At 44.7% G+C, this 18,580-nt stretch overlaps 1 protein-coding gene across 1 annotated transcript in view; it reads right to left on the reverse strand.

The window, feature by feature from the left end:
• Window positions 1-18,580, reverse strand: part of cax1 (cation/H+ exchanger protein 1) — a gene marked incomplete at its 5' end in the record, with an annotated part of 64,592 nt that overhangs the window by 24,113 nt on the left and 21,899 nt on the right. Inside the window, 5 exons of the mRNA XM_084330933.1 lie at window positions 134-317; window positions 1,074-1,215; window positions 7,169-7,268; window positions 13,117-13,302; window positions 15,064-15,231. Coding sequence (XP_084187059.1) covers window positions 134-317; window positions 1,074-1,215; window positions 7,169-7,268; window positions 13,117-13,302; window positions 15,064-15,231 — 780 coding nt within the window. The remainder of the gene's footprint in view (window positions 1-133; window positions 318-1,073; window positions 1,216-7,168; window positions 7,269-13,116; window positions 13,303-15,063; window positions 15,232-18,580) is intronic.

Below are 18,580 nucleotides of genomic sequence, written 5' to 3' on the forward strand. Positions count from 1 at the left end.
AGTAGGAAGTGCCTCTAGACAAAATAGGGAGCATAGTGGGAGAAGGCAGCTTTACCAAGCTCTGACTGCATCAAAGGAACATTTAAAAAGAATCCCATATCAAATCAAATCAGAAGAGGAAGAGGAGGCTCACGGGGATGAAGAGGATGCAGCCCAGCAGGGTGCCGGTCAGCGCCGCCTTGACGATCTCCTCGTAGCACTTGGTGCCATTGCGGTGGCCCTGCAGCAGCGCCGTGATGTAGAAGGTCATCTCGGCGATGGAGCCGAACGTGGCGTTCACCACGGCCCCCACCGCGAAGTTACTCTGAGCGGAGATACTGGAACACGCACACAGACACAGTACATCAAGCGCTTCGATTCCGACGGTGCATTTGAACCATCAGAATCAGAAAAGTCTTTATTGCAGAGTAAACTTGCACCTACCTAGGAATGTGTATATTGGATCATTTGGTGCATCAACATTCCTTAAAGCTCGATATTGATGGCTGTTGCAGAGATTCTATTCCCAGGCCATCAGGATGCTCAATGACAATGACACTACTGTATGTAACAACCCCTCATCTACACTCACATCCACACGTACACACTCACTTTAAATAAACACTCACCTTAACACCCACGTTATATTTATTAGTAAAGAGATTTGCACTACAATTCATACCTCATTGCACCTTACCCTAAGTTTGTACCTCATCCCATTTCTGCATTGTACCTCACTGTTACTCTTTTTACTCTGTATTGTATATATTGACTGAACACTTTATTTTACGTACTTTTGACTTTTTCTATTTTATACTTTGTATCCATTTTTATCTAGCACACTCCCAGGGGCTCATACAGGAAAAAAAGCATTTCATGATATAAAGTATTCTATATTTTACTATGACAATTAATAAACAAACTTAACCTTGATCTCCAACCTTTGTCAATCAAGTTGTACATGTTTTAATAGATTGTTATCCTTACTCGTCTTATCGTTATGATTGTGCTAATTTCTGTACGTACACTCGACACGACTGAATGAGGGGAAACCTCAGTTGCCTTGGAGTTAAAATAAAGACGCAAGTCTTCACCTGGCGATGCCCATGCCGATGTAGTAGGAGAGGGGGATGACAGAGGTGATGGCCGCGGCAAACTTGGCCTCGGCGCTGGCGTATTTGTTCTCTCTGTCGGCGTAGCCAAACATCACCGTGACGACGACCAGGGGAAGCAGATCTGGACACGCGTGTAAAGGACAAACAGCCCAGCTGTACCGCAACACCGCGGTTCACACAGACGTCGAGCACTGAAGGTTTGGCACAATACATGGTAAATGGACTGCATTTATATAGCGTTTTTATTAGGGATGCACCGATCCGACTTTTTCAGTCCCGATACCGATACCTGGGCTTTGGGTATCGGCCGATACCGAGTACCAATCCAATACCCATTGTTCCAATTAATAAACTGTATGCCTCACTGTGTGGAAGAGACTGGGATCATTCTTTTGTGCAAGGCGACATCAGGCTCGACTTAAAAACACTAACTTTCCTAACTTAGTGAAACAAAACAACAGATATAAATGTACTGAAGTTATTTATTATTGAATTTATTATTATAAAAGAATTTAAGAAAAAATTCGATACCCGATCCAGCTATTTTAGTCATATCGGGGCCGATATCAGATATCAATATCGGAGCACCCCTAGTTTCTTTTTTTTTTTATCCACTTTTTCTCCCCATTTTCTATTTTTCTCCCATCCCAATTTCGTATTATCCAATTCTTCCCTCCCCTGTCTTGAACGTTGCTAGACTATGCCTCCCACTGGTCGGTTGTAGTGAGGACAGAAGCCTTGCATCACATGTCCCCTCCGGTACACGAGGAGGCAGCCCGTCACATCTCTTCACCGCAGCAGCTCGAACTCTGTGGCGAGGAGTAACGCGTGGGAGGCTCACGCTGCCCCCGCTACTTCCTGCTTCCGCCGTCACCAAACCGACCTGTAGGAGTCGCTGTCCACAACGTCCGATCCCCACCCACCGGCTTTCCCACCCTCTAATACTTGCCAATTGTGTTAGTATGAACGACCGGCCAGCCGGTAGCAACGCCGAGAGCTGGCGAGCGCCTTGCCCACTGCGCCAAATCAGCCGCCCGGAGCATCCCTAGTTTTTATCCAAAGAGCAGTGTCTGCCCGGATGGGTCGCCGTGAGGAATAGCAACACAGTGGTTTTACATAGTAGCAGCACAACGTGAAATAATTAGTGTGTAAACTAAGCTTCTAGTAGTTCCATAGCATTGTCCCAGACACTAAGGTCAACAGGAACAACACCACAGCTGTACCAACCCAACACCACAGCTGTACCCCAACACCACAGCTGCACCCCAACAACACCACAGCTGCACCCCAACAACACCACAGCTGCTGTACCCCAACACCACAGCTGCACCCCAACACCACAGCTGCTGTACCCCAACACCACAGCTGCACCCCAACACCACAGCTGCACCCCAACACCACAGCTGCACCCCAACAACACAGCTGCTGTACCCCAACAACACCACAGCTGCTGTACCCCAACAACACCACAGCTGCTGTACCCCAACACCACAGCTGCTGTACCCCAACACCACAGCTGCTGTACCCCAACACCACAGCTGCACCCCAACACCACAGCTGCACCCCAACAACACAGCTGCACCCCAACAACACCACAGCTGCACCCCAACACCACAGCTGCTGTACCCCAACACCACAGCTGCACCCCAACACCACAGCTGCTGTACCCCAACACCACAGCTGCTGTACCCCAACACCACCACAGCTGCTGTACCCCAACAACACAGCTGCTGTACCCCAACACCACAGCTGCACCCCAACAACACAGCTGCTGCACCCCAACACCACGATTCACAGACGTCAAGCACTGAAGGTTTTGCACAATACATGGTAAAATAGACTGCATTTATATAGTGATTTTATCCAAAGCGCTTTTGCAACTTATGCCTCACATAACAGAAACTGGTTAAGTGTCTTGCTCAAGGACACGTCGACTCGACACGCTGCCGGGAGGAGTCGCTGTCCACAACGTCCGATCCCCACCCACCGGCTTTCCCACCCTCTAATACTTGCCAATTGTGTTGGTATGAACGACCGGCCAGCCGGTAGCAACGCCGAGAGCTGGCGAGCGCCTTGCCCACTGCGCCAAATCAGCCGCCCGGAGCATCCCTAGTTTTTATCCAAAGAGCAGTGTCTGCCCGGATGGGTCGCCGTGAGGAATAGCAACACAGTGGTTTTACATAGTAGCAGCACAACGTGAAATAATTAGTGTGTAAACTAAGCTTCTAGTAGTTCCATAGCATTGTCCCAGACACTAAGGTCAACAGGAACAACACCACAGCTGTACCAACCCAACACCACAGCTGTACCCCAACACCACAGCTGCACCCCAACAACACCACAGCTGCACCCCAACAACACCACAGCTGCACCCCAACAACACCACAGCTGCTGTACCCCAACACCACAGCTGCACCCCAACACCACAGCTGCTGTACCCCAACACCACAGCTGCACCCCAACACCACAGCTGCACCCCAACACCACAGCTGCACCCCAACAACACAGCTGCTGTACCCCAACAACACCACAGCTGCTGTACCCCAACACCACAGCTGCTGTACCCCAACACCACAGCTGCACCCCAACACCACAGCTGCACCCCAACAACACCACAGCTGCACCCCAACACCACAGCTGCTGTACCCCAACACCACAGCTGCTGTACCCCAACACCACAGCTGCACCCCAACACCACAGCTGCTGTACCCCAACACCACAGCTGCTGTACCCCAACACCACCACAGCTGCTGTACCCCAACAACACAGCTGCTGTACCCCAACACCACAGCTGCACCCCAACAACACAGCTGCTGCACCCCAACACCACGATTCACAGACGTCAAGCACTGAAGGTTTTGCACAATACATGGTAAAATGGACTGCATTTATATAGTGATTTTATCCAAAGCGCTTTTGCAACTTATGCCTCACATAACAGAAACTGGTTAAGTGTCTTGCTCAAGGACACGTCGACTCGACACGCTGCCGGGAGGAGCCGGAAACCTTGCAAATTCGCTCTACCTCCTGAGCCACCGTCACCCCGATAAAGACGATGCATTGGCCTTACAGGAACCTGGTCCTTTCAAGGAGTTCCACCATAAAAAAATCTAGGCGTCATGTTTGATTCCAACATCAAGGATATTACTAAAATTGCTTTCTTTCATCTTGGTAATATTTCTAAAATCCAACCTATATTAACATTGTCAAGACACCCAAATAATACATGCATTATTCATTGAAACCAAGGGTGCATACTAGCTGTGAGCTAGTACTGCATGTGCCAGGGTTAGAAAAAAAAATAAAAAAAGATCAAGGTCTTTTTTTGCCCCCCCTTGACATTGTGTGTTACAGCTGGGAGCGTTGCAGTGTTTGCAATGGAGGAGAAGTTTGGTTCACTTGTAAATAAACTATTCACATAAATGAAACAAAATGTAATGTTAATGTCTCCATCAGGGTTTCCGTTAGAGAAAATACTGGGGCCGGTCTCCGTGTCCTGGAAGATTTCAATCTCCCGGACAAATGTGAGAAATTCCGGTCAGTTTATTGAGCTTAAAAACAATTGATAGGCAGGCTATATAAAGAATGCATGTAGATTTATAATATTTTAACTTAAAACTAGGCTACTTTTGCGTATATACAGTCATTAATTTATTCCAAATAAAATAAGTCCTTCCGCCTCCCAACGAAGCGATAAACTCATCCCAATAGTATGCAACTGCAGAGCCGCAGAGCCAGCGGCGCTATCAGGTCCGCTCAGCAGCGCCACCCACCCACAATGGCTGAATTGCTAAAGGCTGAATTGGAGTACTGCACTGTGCGGGCACAACTGTGAGCTCTGCGGCTCCGCAGCTGCACGCCTCTCGCTAATCCAGCACCAAGCTGCCGCACCGCCATTCTCATCAGCAAAACACAGGTCGCGAGGGAATCATTCTCACAGGACATTATGACCGGAGATATTTAAATATGTCGGACTTCAACAGAATATATATATATAATTAGTAAACCGTCGGGGGCATTTTGTGCCCCCCTTAACTGATTTGAGGGCATTTTGTCCATTTTCACGGGCATTATTGCCCCAAGCCCCCGTTAATTTCTAACCCTGGCATGTGCCCTTGGTTTCCGTGGCTAACATGCTATTTCTGGAAAACTGAAGGACGTGTGTAAATGTCTTCCTCCAGATAAACTGACCAACATTATAACTTCCCTTTAAACTTGCTCTATAATATTCATTATGTAGAGGCTGAAAGGAACAGCCAGGAGGAGGAGACAGAAGGAGGAGACAGAAGGAGAAGCAGAGGAAGAGAGAGAGAGGAGAATCAGAGGAGACAGAGGAAGGAGAGAGAGAGAGAGGAGAATCAGAGGAGACAGAGGAAGAGAGAGAGGAGGAGAAGCAGAGGAGACCGAGGAAGAGAGAGAGAAGGAGAAGCAGAGGAGGAGACACAGAAAGAGAGAGAAAGAGGAGGAGAGGCAGAGGAGGAGACACAGGAAGAGAGAGAGAGAGGAGGAGAGGCAGAGGAGGAGACACAGGAAGAGAGAGAGGAGGAGAAGCAGAGGAGACACAGGAAGAGAGGAGGAGGAGGAGACTGAAGAAGCGAGAGAGGAGAAGCAGAGGAGACTGAGGAGGAGAGAGAGGAGGAGACTGAGGAAGAGACTGAAGAAGCGAGAGAGGAGGAGACTGAGGAAGAGACTGAAGAAGCGAGAGAGGAGAAGCAGAGACTTAGGAAGAGAGAGAGGAGGAGAATCAGAGGAGGAGACTGAGGAAGAGAGAGAGGAGAATCAGGAAGAGAGGGAGGAGGAGAATCAGAGGAAGAGAGAGGAGGAGAGAGAGGAGGAGACACAGGAGGAGACCGAGGAGGAGACTGAGGAAGAGAGAGAGGAGACAGAGGAAGAGACAGTCAGCCAGCCCTACATTAACAGTCAGCCAGCCAAACAACAAGTCAGCCAATGCAGCCATACAGTCAGTCAGCCAAACAATAGTCAGTCAGTCATACAACAGTCAGCCAGCCAAACAACAACAGCCAGCCAGCCGTCAGTCATACAACACTACAGTCAGCCAGCCAACCAACCAAACAACAACAGCAAGCCAGTCAGCAGTCAGCCAAACAACAACAGTCAGCCAGCCAACAAAACAACAACAGCCAGCCAGCAGTCAGTCATACAACAGTCAGCCAGCCAAACAACAACAGCCAGCAGTCAGTCATACAACAGTCAGTCAGCCAAACAACAACAGCCAGCCAGCCATACAACAACAGCCAGCCAAACAACAACAGTTAGCCAGCCAGCCAAACAACAACAGCCAGCCAGCAGTCAGTCATACAACAGTCAGCCAGCCAAACAACAACAGTTAGCCAGCCAGCCAAACAACAACAGCCAGCAGTCAGTCATACAACAGTCAGTCAGTCATACAACAACAGCCAGCCAGCAGTCAGTCATACAACAGTCAGCCAGCCAAACAACAACAGTTAGCCAGCCAGCCAAACAACAACAGCCAGCAGTCAGTCATACAACAGTCAGTCAGCCAAACAACAACAGCCAGCCAGCCATACAACAACAGCCAGCCAAACAACAACAGTTAGCCAGCCAGCCAAACAACAACAGCCAGCCAGCAGTCAGTCATACAACAGTCAGCCAGCCAAACAACAACAGTTAGCCAGCCAGCCAAACAACAACAGCCAGCAGTCAGTCATACAACAGTCAGCCAGCCAAACAACAACAGTTAGCCAGCCAGCCAAACAGCCAGCCAGCAGTCAGTCATACAACAGTCAGTCAGCCAAACAACAGCCAGCCAGCAGTCAGTCATACAACAGTCAGTGAGCCAAACAACAACAGCCAGCCAGCAGTCAAGTCATACAACAGTCAGCCAGCCAAACAACAACAGCCAGCCAGCAGTCAAGTCATACAACAGTCAGCCAGCCAAACAACAACAGCCAGCCAGCAGTCAGTCATACAACAACAGTCAGGCAGCAGTCAGTCATACAACAGTCAGCCAGCCAAACAACAACAGTCAGCCAGCAGTCAGCCATACAACAACAGTCAGCCATTCCCATCAGGACAGACTTGTAAAAGGATACTGAGAGCGAAGATGTGGATTCCCTGGATGGTGAACTTGTAGTAGTGCGGGTTGAAGGCCCGGTAGCAACAGACCAGCACCTTGGTCTCACAGCAACGGGACTGCAGAGGGGGGCAGGGGGAAAGGGCCTTGTTTTGTAAAGTCACATGTCCAATGAAAACAACCCAACATTTATAAATGTAATAAACTGAACATAAACGAGCATGAATTTGCAATAGCTGTGTTTATGTTTATTAGGATCCCCATTAGTCATCATCGACGTGTTGACTATTCTTCCTGGGGTCCTCACAGATACACATACAGTATAAATCATATATCACATACATAATCAATAAAAATAAAACAAAAAGGTCATCGGTGAATCCATTTCACCATACCTAAAAAAAAATTATATTTAAGTCAACAGAATTTGGAATTTGGATAACATGGCTGCAGCTACACTCATGCATGACATTGATTTCCTTCCGGATTATGGCTCCTTTTCTTTTCAGTTTCTTTTTGAAACCGTCCTTGTTTTCCGTCCGTGAGATATGTAATGGGATCCTATTCCGATATCAGAACTTGATCAATATAAATGAAAATAACAAATGCTTTGGCAAAGTGGTGGTGGATCAGGGAAGGTCATATGTTTCTACTGTTTGCTTTTGTATTTTGGGTGGGTTGTGAAATGTTTGAGAGTGAAAAATACACAGATTTAAAGTCTTTTGACTTTCAAGACCAAACTTTATGAGTTAGACCATGACATTGATCCAGAGATCCACTTCTACCAGAACAGACAAGTTCAATTCAAAAGTAAAAACTGAGGGGTTTTCAGTGATTCATTTCAATAGTAGGAGTATCTACAGAAATGTCTCAAATTAAAAAGTACCTTCAACAGTTTAAAAATAAGTTTAGTGTAATAGCAATTTCTGAGACTTGGTTGAGAGGTGACAAAGAACTTCAATGGGGATTAGAGTGCTATGAAATGTTTTGGAAAAACAGGGTCAACAAAAAGGCAGGGGGTGTTGCCCTGTTTGTGATGTCTGAATTTAAGTGTAAATAATTGAAAATATGACAACGGTTATTGACAATTTGATGGAATGTGTAACCATTGAAATCAATGTTGAAAGATCCAAAAATATATGAATTAGTTGCATTTACAGAACACCAGGGTCGTGTATTGATCAATTTAATACGAATATTTTGTAATTATATGAAATGCATAAGGATAAGGTGATTTGTTTGTGGCGACTTCAATATTGATTTGATGAAATCTAATTATCAAGGAATTTGTTGATAATGTTTAGTTTGAGTTTCTATCCCCTAATTGTAAAACCTAGCAGAATAACAAAGGACAGTGCAACACTGATTGACAATATTTTTACAATTGTAATGGATGATAAGATAATAAGTGGACTATTAGTGACTGATGTAAGTGATAATTTGCCTGTCTTTGCTGTGTTTGAAATGAAGAATAAATGAAAAATAAGAACAAATAGGCATTCACATAATTTGGTTAGGAAAAAAATCACCTGCTCTGAAGGCAGACCTTTTGAGTCATGATTGGCAGGAGGTTTATGTAGAGGATACCAATGAAGCATACAATGCATTTTTGGGTAGATTTTTGTCATATTACGACCGACATCGTCCATTGAAGGAGTGCAGACAAAATCCTAAAAAGAGGGTGAAACCATGGCTAACCAAGGGTCTGGAAAAAGCTTGCACTAAGAAAAATAGGCTCTGGGAATTTATCAAACATCGAACAAAGGATAAGGAGGACAAGTACAAAAACTATAAAAACAGACAAAGATCACAAAAAAAATACTACTATAATCATTTGTTGCAAATGCATAAAAATATTATTAAGGCTACTTGGGGTGTGCTTAAAACTTTGATTGCCAGCCATGCGGTGAGCCTTACCCCTGTTGAATGCCACCACCCACTTCAAGATAGAGCTCTCATATTTGCAAACGCATAAACTATGTCTTAAATTATGTGTCTAATCTGGCCGTCGCTTATCAATGACTTGTTTGCAGTCAACATTGTCGAAACGGATAGTTTTTTTTTATAATCTGTTCATTTCCGTTTTATACCATTTTGAAAAACTTTTTTGAAAGTTTCAGGAAAATATAAAGATTCTGTGATAAACGCCCTTTACTGGAATACACAATTTTTTGTAATTTTTCGGCCTATCGTTTTCAAATAAACGCTAGATTATCGATAGTATATGTGTACTTATATGCACGCTATATAAGCGGGCTGAAAAATCTAATCTCTTATTTCCTGATCGCGCACACACACACACACACACACATGGCACACGCCGATATCTGTGAAAAAAATTCTGATTATCCTAAGACTGGTCAAATAGATTCCTTACCTCAGATCAGATGTTCTCCAAAAAGATTATTCAAATTGATCCTGATCGCCATTCCAAATATCGATCGCGTTTATCGATCCAGCACTGGGTACTGGAAATATGTATTCCACGCTGTTTTGCAGCTCTGCAATGACTTTGATCCTCTCGGGTGGCTTCCCCCCCCCCCCCCATGTGTTTCATTCAGTCTAATCCAATGGGGTGCAGTACAACAGGGAGAGACGATAGGGGGCGGATTTTCCCAATGGAGCTCAGAGAGTTTGCAGCACTAATGTGAGACTAGATTGATGAAATATGAATTCAAATCGCTAATAAATAAATAAAAGCTAGATTTATCGCCGCTGGCACTCAACGGTTGGCATGAACTAACGATAAATTTCGTCGCTGGCACTCAAAAGTGTTAATGAGATGATTAAAAAGTCCAGTAAAAAGGACTTTCCAATATACTTCGGAAAAAATTACAATACATTTATTCAAAGTATAGAGGAAATTATTAATGAGTTTAATGACTATTTTGTTAATGTAGGCCCTAATTTGGCTAATGAAATTGATCTCCCTACAGATGGTGAAACTTATTCCGAGTCACCATCAAACAGCAACTCAATGTTCCTAGGTGGTGTTTGTGAGAGTGATGTGCTAGAAGTGGTTAGAAAGTTTAAGAAAAAGAAATCCACTGATAGTAATACTAACAAAATTCTTAGGTGCGATTATAAATCCATTATTCATAAAGTCCTGCACATTAAAATGTGTAGATATGGTTTACATACAAACCTTGGAGATAATTTCTCATTCAATGTCTCTTTCAACCAAGAGAAGGAAAGTATAATTTAAGAGGGTTGTGTATTCTTAAAACATATAAAAAGGTAAGAACTAATGTAAAAGCTAGATGCGTTTACATTTTGAGAGTTAAATTGTGGAATAGTCTTAGTGACGGGTTGAAGTTGTGTACTTCTCAGGGGAGATTTAAAAAGGCCCTGAAGGATCAAATAATTCAGGAGTACAGTTTTGAGTAAAACATAAAAAAGAAAAAAAAATATTGCAGCATATTTTAAGTTTTTCTTTCTTATATTAAAGTATATTTAGTTTTTAAGAATTGTAAAGGATAGGGCGGTTAAGTGGCGCAGTGGGCAAGGCGCTCACCACTAATGCAAGAGATGCTGGGTTCGAGCCCAGCTCTCAGCATTGCTACCAGCTTGGCTGGTCGTTCATACTAACGCAATTGGCAGTGTTATGGGTGGGAAGCTGGTGGGTGGGGATCGGACGTTGTGGACAGCGACTCCTACAGGTCGGTTGGTGCGCCTGCGCAGCAGAATCAGGAAGCAACGGGGACGGCATGACCCTCCCACGCAGACCCTCACCGCTGAGAGATTGTGCTGTGCAGGTGAAAAGATGCAACGGCTGCCTCCTCGTGTACCGGAGGGGACACATGATGCAAGGCTTCGTCCACATTGCAGCCGGCCTGTGGGAGGCATGGCCTAACAGCGTTCGAGACAGGGGAGGGTAGAATTGGACAATACGAAATTGGGATGGGAGAAAAATAGAAAAATGGGAGAAAAAGTAAAGGATAGGCAAAAATAAGCATGTGCTTCAGCCTATTCCTTTTTTCGGTCATTGAGTTTGGATTTTGTGTGAGCTTACTTTGAATATGTACATTCCTTTTGAAAGTCCACACATGCGTTTTTGATTTTATCTGTAAACAAAGACCGAAAATAAACTATTAATCATATGTTATGGCTCTATACATTGCAGTTTTCTTGAGAGCATTGGTTCTAGGTAGAGCTAGGGTAAAGCGACTACTTTACTGTGACCATGCCTGCATCTATGCCTGCATTCATACATATACACACACACAAGGGGGCGTGTCCGTGTGTCCTGGCATCATGATCAAGCCTTTCACAAAGTATGGTCATGTTATGTGAATCCATTTAGATGATCCGAGTCTTTGTTCTAGGTCACTCCCACTCCCACTTGGCCTGAACAGTTAATCAGTTGTCCTTTGGCGCATGATCTACAACCTTTCACACAATCTTGGATGTCTTTGAATCCATTTTACACTTTTTGTTATAGGCCACACCCATTGACACACACCCTTTTAGCCAATTGGCATGAACACACATACAACCTCCATGCTAAAGCTCAGCCTCCTAGGGCGAAAACTGTGGCCCGACTAGAGGGTGGGGAATTCTGTGGATGGGCCAACAGACTTATAGAGCTGCTGGTCGCAGCACAAAATAAAGTCGGGTAATATAATGAAGTGCTGCAGTATGGTGTTGATCCTCGTTTTTCAAGAGCTCAGTCAATTGATCCATTTCAAACTGTTGTGATTGGAGGATCGAGAAAAGAAGGCAGGTTTGAGATAGATCAATCAACTAGAGAATGAAAACTTGTTCCTTTTGTTGTTTTCATGTTGGGACATTTGTTTACATTTAGTCATTTAGCTGAAGCCTTTATCCAAAGAGACAAGCGCGCGCGCACGTGGAGTCATTAAAACAGTGCAACCAGCTTTGAAATCACCAACGCACCCCTGTGTACAACAGGTCAGCAGGAAGGGTACAACTCTGCTAAGGGTCAGGCAGATTGTTCGTCAAACAGTGTCGAACTTCAGTGCATAGTAGTAAATGGTCCATTTATATAGCTCTTTTATCCAAAGTGCTTTACAACTTATGTCTCACATTCACACACCGATGGCAGAGCCATGCAAGGTGTTTAACCTGCTCATTGGGGGTTAAGTCCTTGCTCAAGGACACGGAGGAGCGGGAATTGAACCAGGAACCTTCCGATTACCAGACGACGCTCTACCTCCTGTGTCACTATCGCCCCTGTAGTAGTAGTATTAGTCAGTGTTGTAGTCGAGTCACTAAATCTCGAGTTGAGTCTAGAGTCCCCAGTGTTAAGAGCCTGAGTCGAGTCCCCATTACCCGAGTCCAAGTCATCAAGGTCGAGTCCACTCCACTCTGGCAGTCAAAGAGCTGACATACAAAAAAAAAAAAAAAAAAAAGTCTACATTAAACATAAATGACACAGCGGTCACCGTTTCAAAAAGAGAGTTTATTTACTTTGTGACACAATAATGCAATAGCCATCGATATCTTATGCCAAATGATTAGGGGCATATTCATAATTTTTTTTAAATAAATGACAATCAATTAACAAGTCAGTCCTCATCTGCACCTTCCGAGTCCAAATGCAGTCAAGGCTCAAGTCCAAGTCGGATTCACAAGTATTGAACTACAACAGTGGTATTAGTAATTAGGGGTGTAAAGGTACACGTACCGAACCGTTTCAGTACTGGACCATAGGTTCAGTACGGCTGTGTACCGAATGAATACAACGGTATGTTAACCACTAACGACCGCCCACCGGGGACTATTTATATATATTTTTAAGTAGATTGTTAATTTCAATATAGAATATTCGACAGCCCTACAAGTACCATTAGTTACTGCACACTACATCACCCCTGAGTGGAACATGGAAAGCCAAATTTCCCCCCACTGCACCGAAAACCCGTACCGAACCTTGACTTCAAAACTGAGGTACATACCGAACCGTGGTTTTTGTGTACAGTTACACCCCTAGTAGTAATGTTTTACCCTCTGCGGCGTCTGGATGTGGACGTCCTCCGGGGCCATGAGCAGCACGGTGCCCAGGGTGCGGGCGTTCATCTTGGCCACGGGGATGGCGAAGACCAGGAGCCAGGAGAGCAGGCAGGCCAGGGAGTGAGTCAGGGCCAGCAGGGGGTAGCCCAGGAGCAGCCACACGTAGGTGCTCAGCCGGAACTGCAGCGCGGAGGAACCAGGACCAGGCGGCGAGGAGAAAAACACAGGAAAGATTTAGAAGGGTTAGAAGATGGAAATCACTTCAAATTCATTCTCATAGTATTTGTATTTATTTATTTATTTATTTATTTATTAAAACAGAGTTAAACAAACGTAAAAAATTAAATAAAATGCATAACCATATTGTGAAGGAAGTTCAAAGCCTAGAGGCTTATCGATAACTTCCCCTGTTTTTTTTATAAAAATACAAAAATATACATATTATTTTTAAAATACCAGTAATACATTCAAAAGATACGCGTTAACACAAACCCAGTACATACATGCATATACTGTATACTGCGTACATAATAATACTAGGGCTGTCAGTTTATCGCGTTAATTAGATTAATTAATTACACAGCAAATTATCGCGTTATGAAAATTAACTCAAAATTAATTACAAAAAAAAAAAAAAAAAAAAATATTCTTTTTTAAATAATATTTTTTTTGTATCTCATTCATTCCATAAGAATGTAGAATACACATTTACAGACTTTTTTATTTTTTAATATGGTCCATTTGCATGTTCTTGGTATCTGATTCTAGGGACATCTATGAATCTCAGGGAATGTATTCCCAGTGTCAGAAATACTGTGGGCTAGATCCACAAATGGATTGCACGGTGCAAGTTGCACCCTGGTCTGCATCCCCTTAACAATTGTGTGACGTACTGTATTGTACCCATTCTGCAATCTGTTAATAACATTTTCATTCAATCAATCAATCTGCGCGGTGATTGATTGAATGAAAATTTTATTTTGAGTAAATTGTAATGAACCAAATGAGAATATCAATAAATGTTTTTGTATCTTTGACTGTGAATATAACACCATGCTCAAATTGACCAGACCTGAAAAATCTAAGCAAATTAATAGATGGAAGATGATTAAACAGAAGGTTTTGTAGATACAGTACTGAATTCTGCCATCCGGACACATGCAATTTGAAATATGATTATATAATATAGAATATCAGGCATAAAATGGTTATGCGATTAAAATGCGATTAATTAGATTAATTAATTACAAATCCTGTAATTAATTAGATTAATTTTTTTAATCGCCTGACAGCACTAAATAATACATAACCACCCACCCACCTGCCTACAAACCTACCCACCCACATAACAAAATGCATACCTACATGTATGACCTATTTATCTACTACTTTTGGATTCATTTAATTCATTCTCATAGTCCCTCCTCACATCTGTTGCCTATAGCCAGTTTATACCCACCTGGGGGACCCTGATGTAAACAAGACTAAAGTCTCTCTGGTCTGCATCCCCTTAACAATTGTGTGTACTGTATTGTACCCATTCTGCAATCTGTTAAATAAAGTTTTTCATTCATTCACCCATTGCTTTCACCGTCTACAACTGCCCTACACCGTAACCAATACCACAGTAATCATATCTACCTACCACATACCATAGTCTACCCATATAACTCAAGAATGATGGCATGTACAATAGTGCTTTATATACTGTATACACAATTATATATAACCAAATGAAAACACAAGTTTAAATGTTGTGTACCATAATCATTCGGGAACGCAGGCTGCAGTGTTTGGCATTTGTTTTTCAAAATGTTTAGCTGCAACTCGTTAAGGGTTTAGCTGCAACTCGTTAAGGGTATAGCTGCAACTCGTTAAGGGTATAGCTGCAACTCGTTAAGGGTATAGCTGCAACTCGTTAAGGGTATAGCTGCAACTCACCCAGTAGCGCGGCGATGTCCTTGGCGTCTTGGGTTCCGGGCTGGGGATCTCTATGATGGCGACGGGGGAGGACACCAGGAGGGGGGCGGTCTCCTCCTCGGACGCCTCCTCAGGGATGGTCTCGCAGTTGGGGAACTTCACGCAGCACCTCTTGACAGTCTCCCTGGTCTGGTCACGCACGACACGGAATGAAGAGCAGAAGGCGAGAATATTACGGCAGCGTCTTCGGTTTTGAAGAAAACGAAAGAAGTTTGAATAATATCTCACATTTAAGACCCCGTTAAGTGACCGATGGCTCACCCCTGTTACCATGGTTACGATGTGCAGCTTTGTACTACACATGCCAAAAAAAATGGCATTATCTTGAATTTTTACATCAAATTTGCTTTATTCTTCATTCCTGAAAAAATGGCAGGATGGTTGTCATTGACCTCTGCTTGACCTCTGGGGGGGGTGTACATTCAAGTTCCAGCCAATGGAATAGGATCATCGATTCAAAAAATAATCCTTCATCCGCGTTCCATCATGTTAAACTACTGCATCTTCCCATTGGTCCCCAGCAGCGGCATGAAGTGTTGTCACTTTTGCGTGTCACCCCTTGGATTTGTTGCGCCTTTGGATCCATAAATAAAATCAATCAATCAATCAATCAAAGGCCAACGTCTCCAGTCTGCCGCTACGTTTGTTTACGCTCGCGTTCATGGCGGAGTGAGCGACACGCGGGCTGTTTGCGTGTTTAGGTTCATGGCGGAGTGAGCAACACACGGGCTGTTTGCGTGTTTAGGTTCATGGCGGAGTGAGTGACACGCGGGCTGTTTGCGTGTTTAGGTTCATGGCGGAGTGAGCGACACGCGGGCCGTTTGCGTGTTTAGGTTCATGGCGGAGTGAGCGACACGCGGGCTGTTTGCGTGTTTAGGTTAATGGCGGAGTGAGCGACACGCGGGCTGTTTGCGTGTTTAGGTTCATGGCGGAGTGAGCGACACGCGGGCTGTTTGTGTGTTTAGGTTCATGTGCACTCTCTCCCATACCCTTAACACAAACCACTGAAGTGCCCTTGAGCAAGGCACTAAACCCCCCCAACTGCTCCAGTGGAGTTGCTCAGTGGCCAACAGTGTCAGACTGTGGTTGTACTGGGCAGCTCCCAGGTGTGAATGGAACTGTGTGAATGTGAAGCAGGGCGTAGCTGAAAAAGAGCATCCGTGCTCAGAGAACCTACCCTGGGTAAATAAAGGTTAAATAAAATAAAATGTGCATGGCGTAAGGCTGTCCCCAAAGCCTGTTTTTGGGATTCGAACTTAGTCAGGCTTTTTCGAACGAACGTTCGAACAAACGTTTTTAATTAAAAAAAAACAAAAAAAAAGTACCTAAAAAAAATTTAATCAAACTAAATCCTCAATTTTAATAGTGATTAAATTAGTATTTTTTTTTCAGCCCCAGACCCAGCCCAGGGAGAAGCCCCAGCCCAACTAAATCAACTTTCTCTCTTTTTTATCCACTTTTTTTTTTATCCACTTTTTTTGAAATGTCTCTTTCATCCCAATTTTCGTATTGCCAATTCTCCTCTCCCCTGTCTTGAACGTTGCTAGACTATGCCCCCCACTGGTCGGTTGTAGTGAGGATAGAATTGGATAGGAGGATAGTGCCTTGCATCCGGTACACGAGGAGGCAGCCTGTCGCATCTTTTCACCAGACAGCGCGGACTCTGTGGCGAGGAGTAACGCGTGGGAGGCTCACGCTGCCCCCGATACTTCCTGTCTCTGCTGTGCAGGCGTCACCCAACCGACCTGTAGGAGTCGCTGTCCACAACGTCCAATCCTCCCCCACGACTTCCACCCGCTGACTCTGCCAAATGAGCCAGTACGACGGCCGGCCCAAGTCGAAGGCAATGCTGAGATTCGATACCGGAGTCTCTTGCATTGGTGACAAGCGCAATCTCCGCTACGCCACCCAGCCGCCTACTAAATCAACTTTCTTTAATGAAGATAACTCAGTTTATTTTATTAGTGTAGCCTAATCTTTATCTGCAACTGCGTGTGCTGGAGCTCCTGGTCGAATAAGTAAAAAAACGGATGAATAAAGACCCGAAAAGAAATAAAAAAATAGAGATGCAATCAAGGAACAAGGAGGAAACAAGGAATGAGAAGAAGAGAGAAAATGAGGGATCTCTGAGAAGGGAGAATTTGAAGATACAAAATCCCCGTCGCGAGGGAGAGAGGGACCAGGTGGAAGGAGGAGGTGGGCCAGCCGCGCTCGACAGGGAAGTGCCAGGATGGGCGGTCTGCATGCAGGCCGAGATATCGGCATATATGAAAACAATGACGGACGCAATATTGGCGGATATGCAGACAATTACGGACACGATAAGGACCGATGTCGGGAGGCTGGGGGAGGAATTGAAGACGGAGCAGGAGGATATCGGGGGAGAAATGGATGCGGGACTCGAAGCGGTCAATGAAAAGATGGTGGAACAGGGTGAGAGCGTGGCGGCGTTGGAAGGGAGAACGGCAGAGGCGGAGGAATGGGAAACGAAGTTCCACGAAGTACTGACAATTGCAATTCTACAACAAGAAAAAATGAAGGAAAAGCTGTCGGACATGGAAGGGAGACCGCGGAGAAATTATACCCGGTTATGGGGATTGGAGGACGGAGTGGAAAGGGAGTCTATGGCCCTGTATGTGGTGATGGAGATTCAGAGAGCCCACGGGGTGCCTGCGCCAAAGCAGCCCGCTGGCAGGCCCCCCGAGAGCGGTTACTATTAACTTTTTGAGATTCGAGGTGAAGGAAATGATAAGGAGACGTGAAGGAAGAGACGAGGTGAGACACGGGGAGGCGAACGAGAGGAGTACATAAAGAACGGATTAACCACCCCAGCTATAGACAATAATGCCCAATGGAACACATACACAAACTGTAATCACTGCAGATGGAAATAATTAGTAGGGTAAATATACAACACATAGAATAATTGGAGGAGTAAACATGCTACACACAGAGAATGGAGAACTATAAACACACAGAGGTTTACACACATTGGACTGGGATGAAGGAGAGACAATGGAACATGGGACTCGAATCACAGGAGGACTGGAAGGTGGGGGTCTCGGAACAGGAGGAAAAGCAGACGGAGAACTTTGACCAGGAGCTCTAGCACAATAGACAACACGAATGTTGGACAATTATAGTGAGATGAAGGGGGGCCAAGACATCAGGCACCCCTCGCCAGAGCCCTCTCAACAAGAGAGCCAATACTCTGCACCTACCAGCAGGGGAGAGGGGGTGACTTATGGATCCCCTGTACACCTTTGGAGCGATTTATGTAAAGTATATACGTTTTAAATGTGCACATGGACAAATATGAAGGACAAAAATTCAAAATGTTGGACATGAAGAGAGGCTTGGAGAGCCTCCTATGGGGGGTATCTTCGTCTCTGGGGGGGGCTTCTCCAGTAGGAGGGCTGATCCCCCTCCAAACCGGTGAAGGATTTGGGGTGCTTTTTCAATGTATGTGATGTATAGA

This window comes from Notolepis coatsorum, assembly GCF_963971535.1.
Source record: "Notolepis coatsorum genome assembly, chromosome: 15".
Classification (NCBI taxonomy): domain Eukaryota; kingdom Metazoa; phylum Chordata; class Actinopteri; order Aulopiformes; family Paralepididae; genus Notolepis; species Notolepis coatsorum.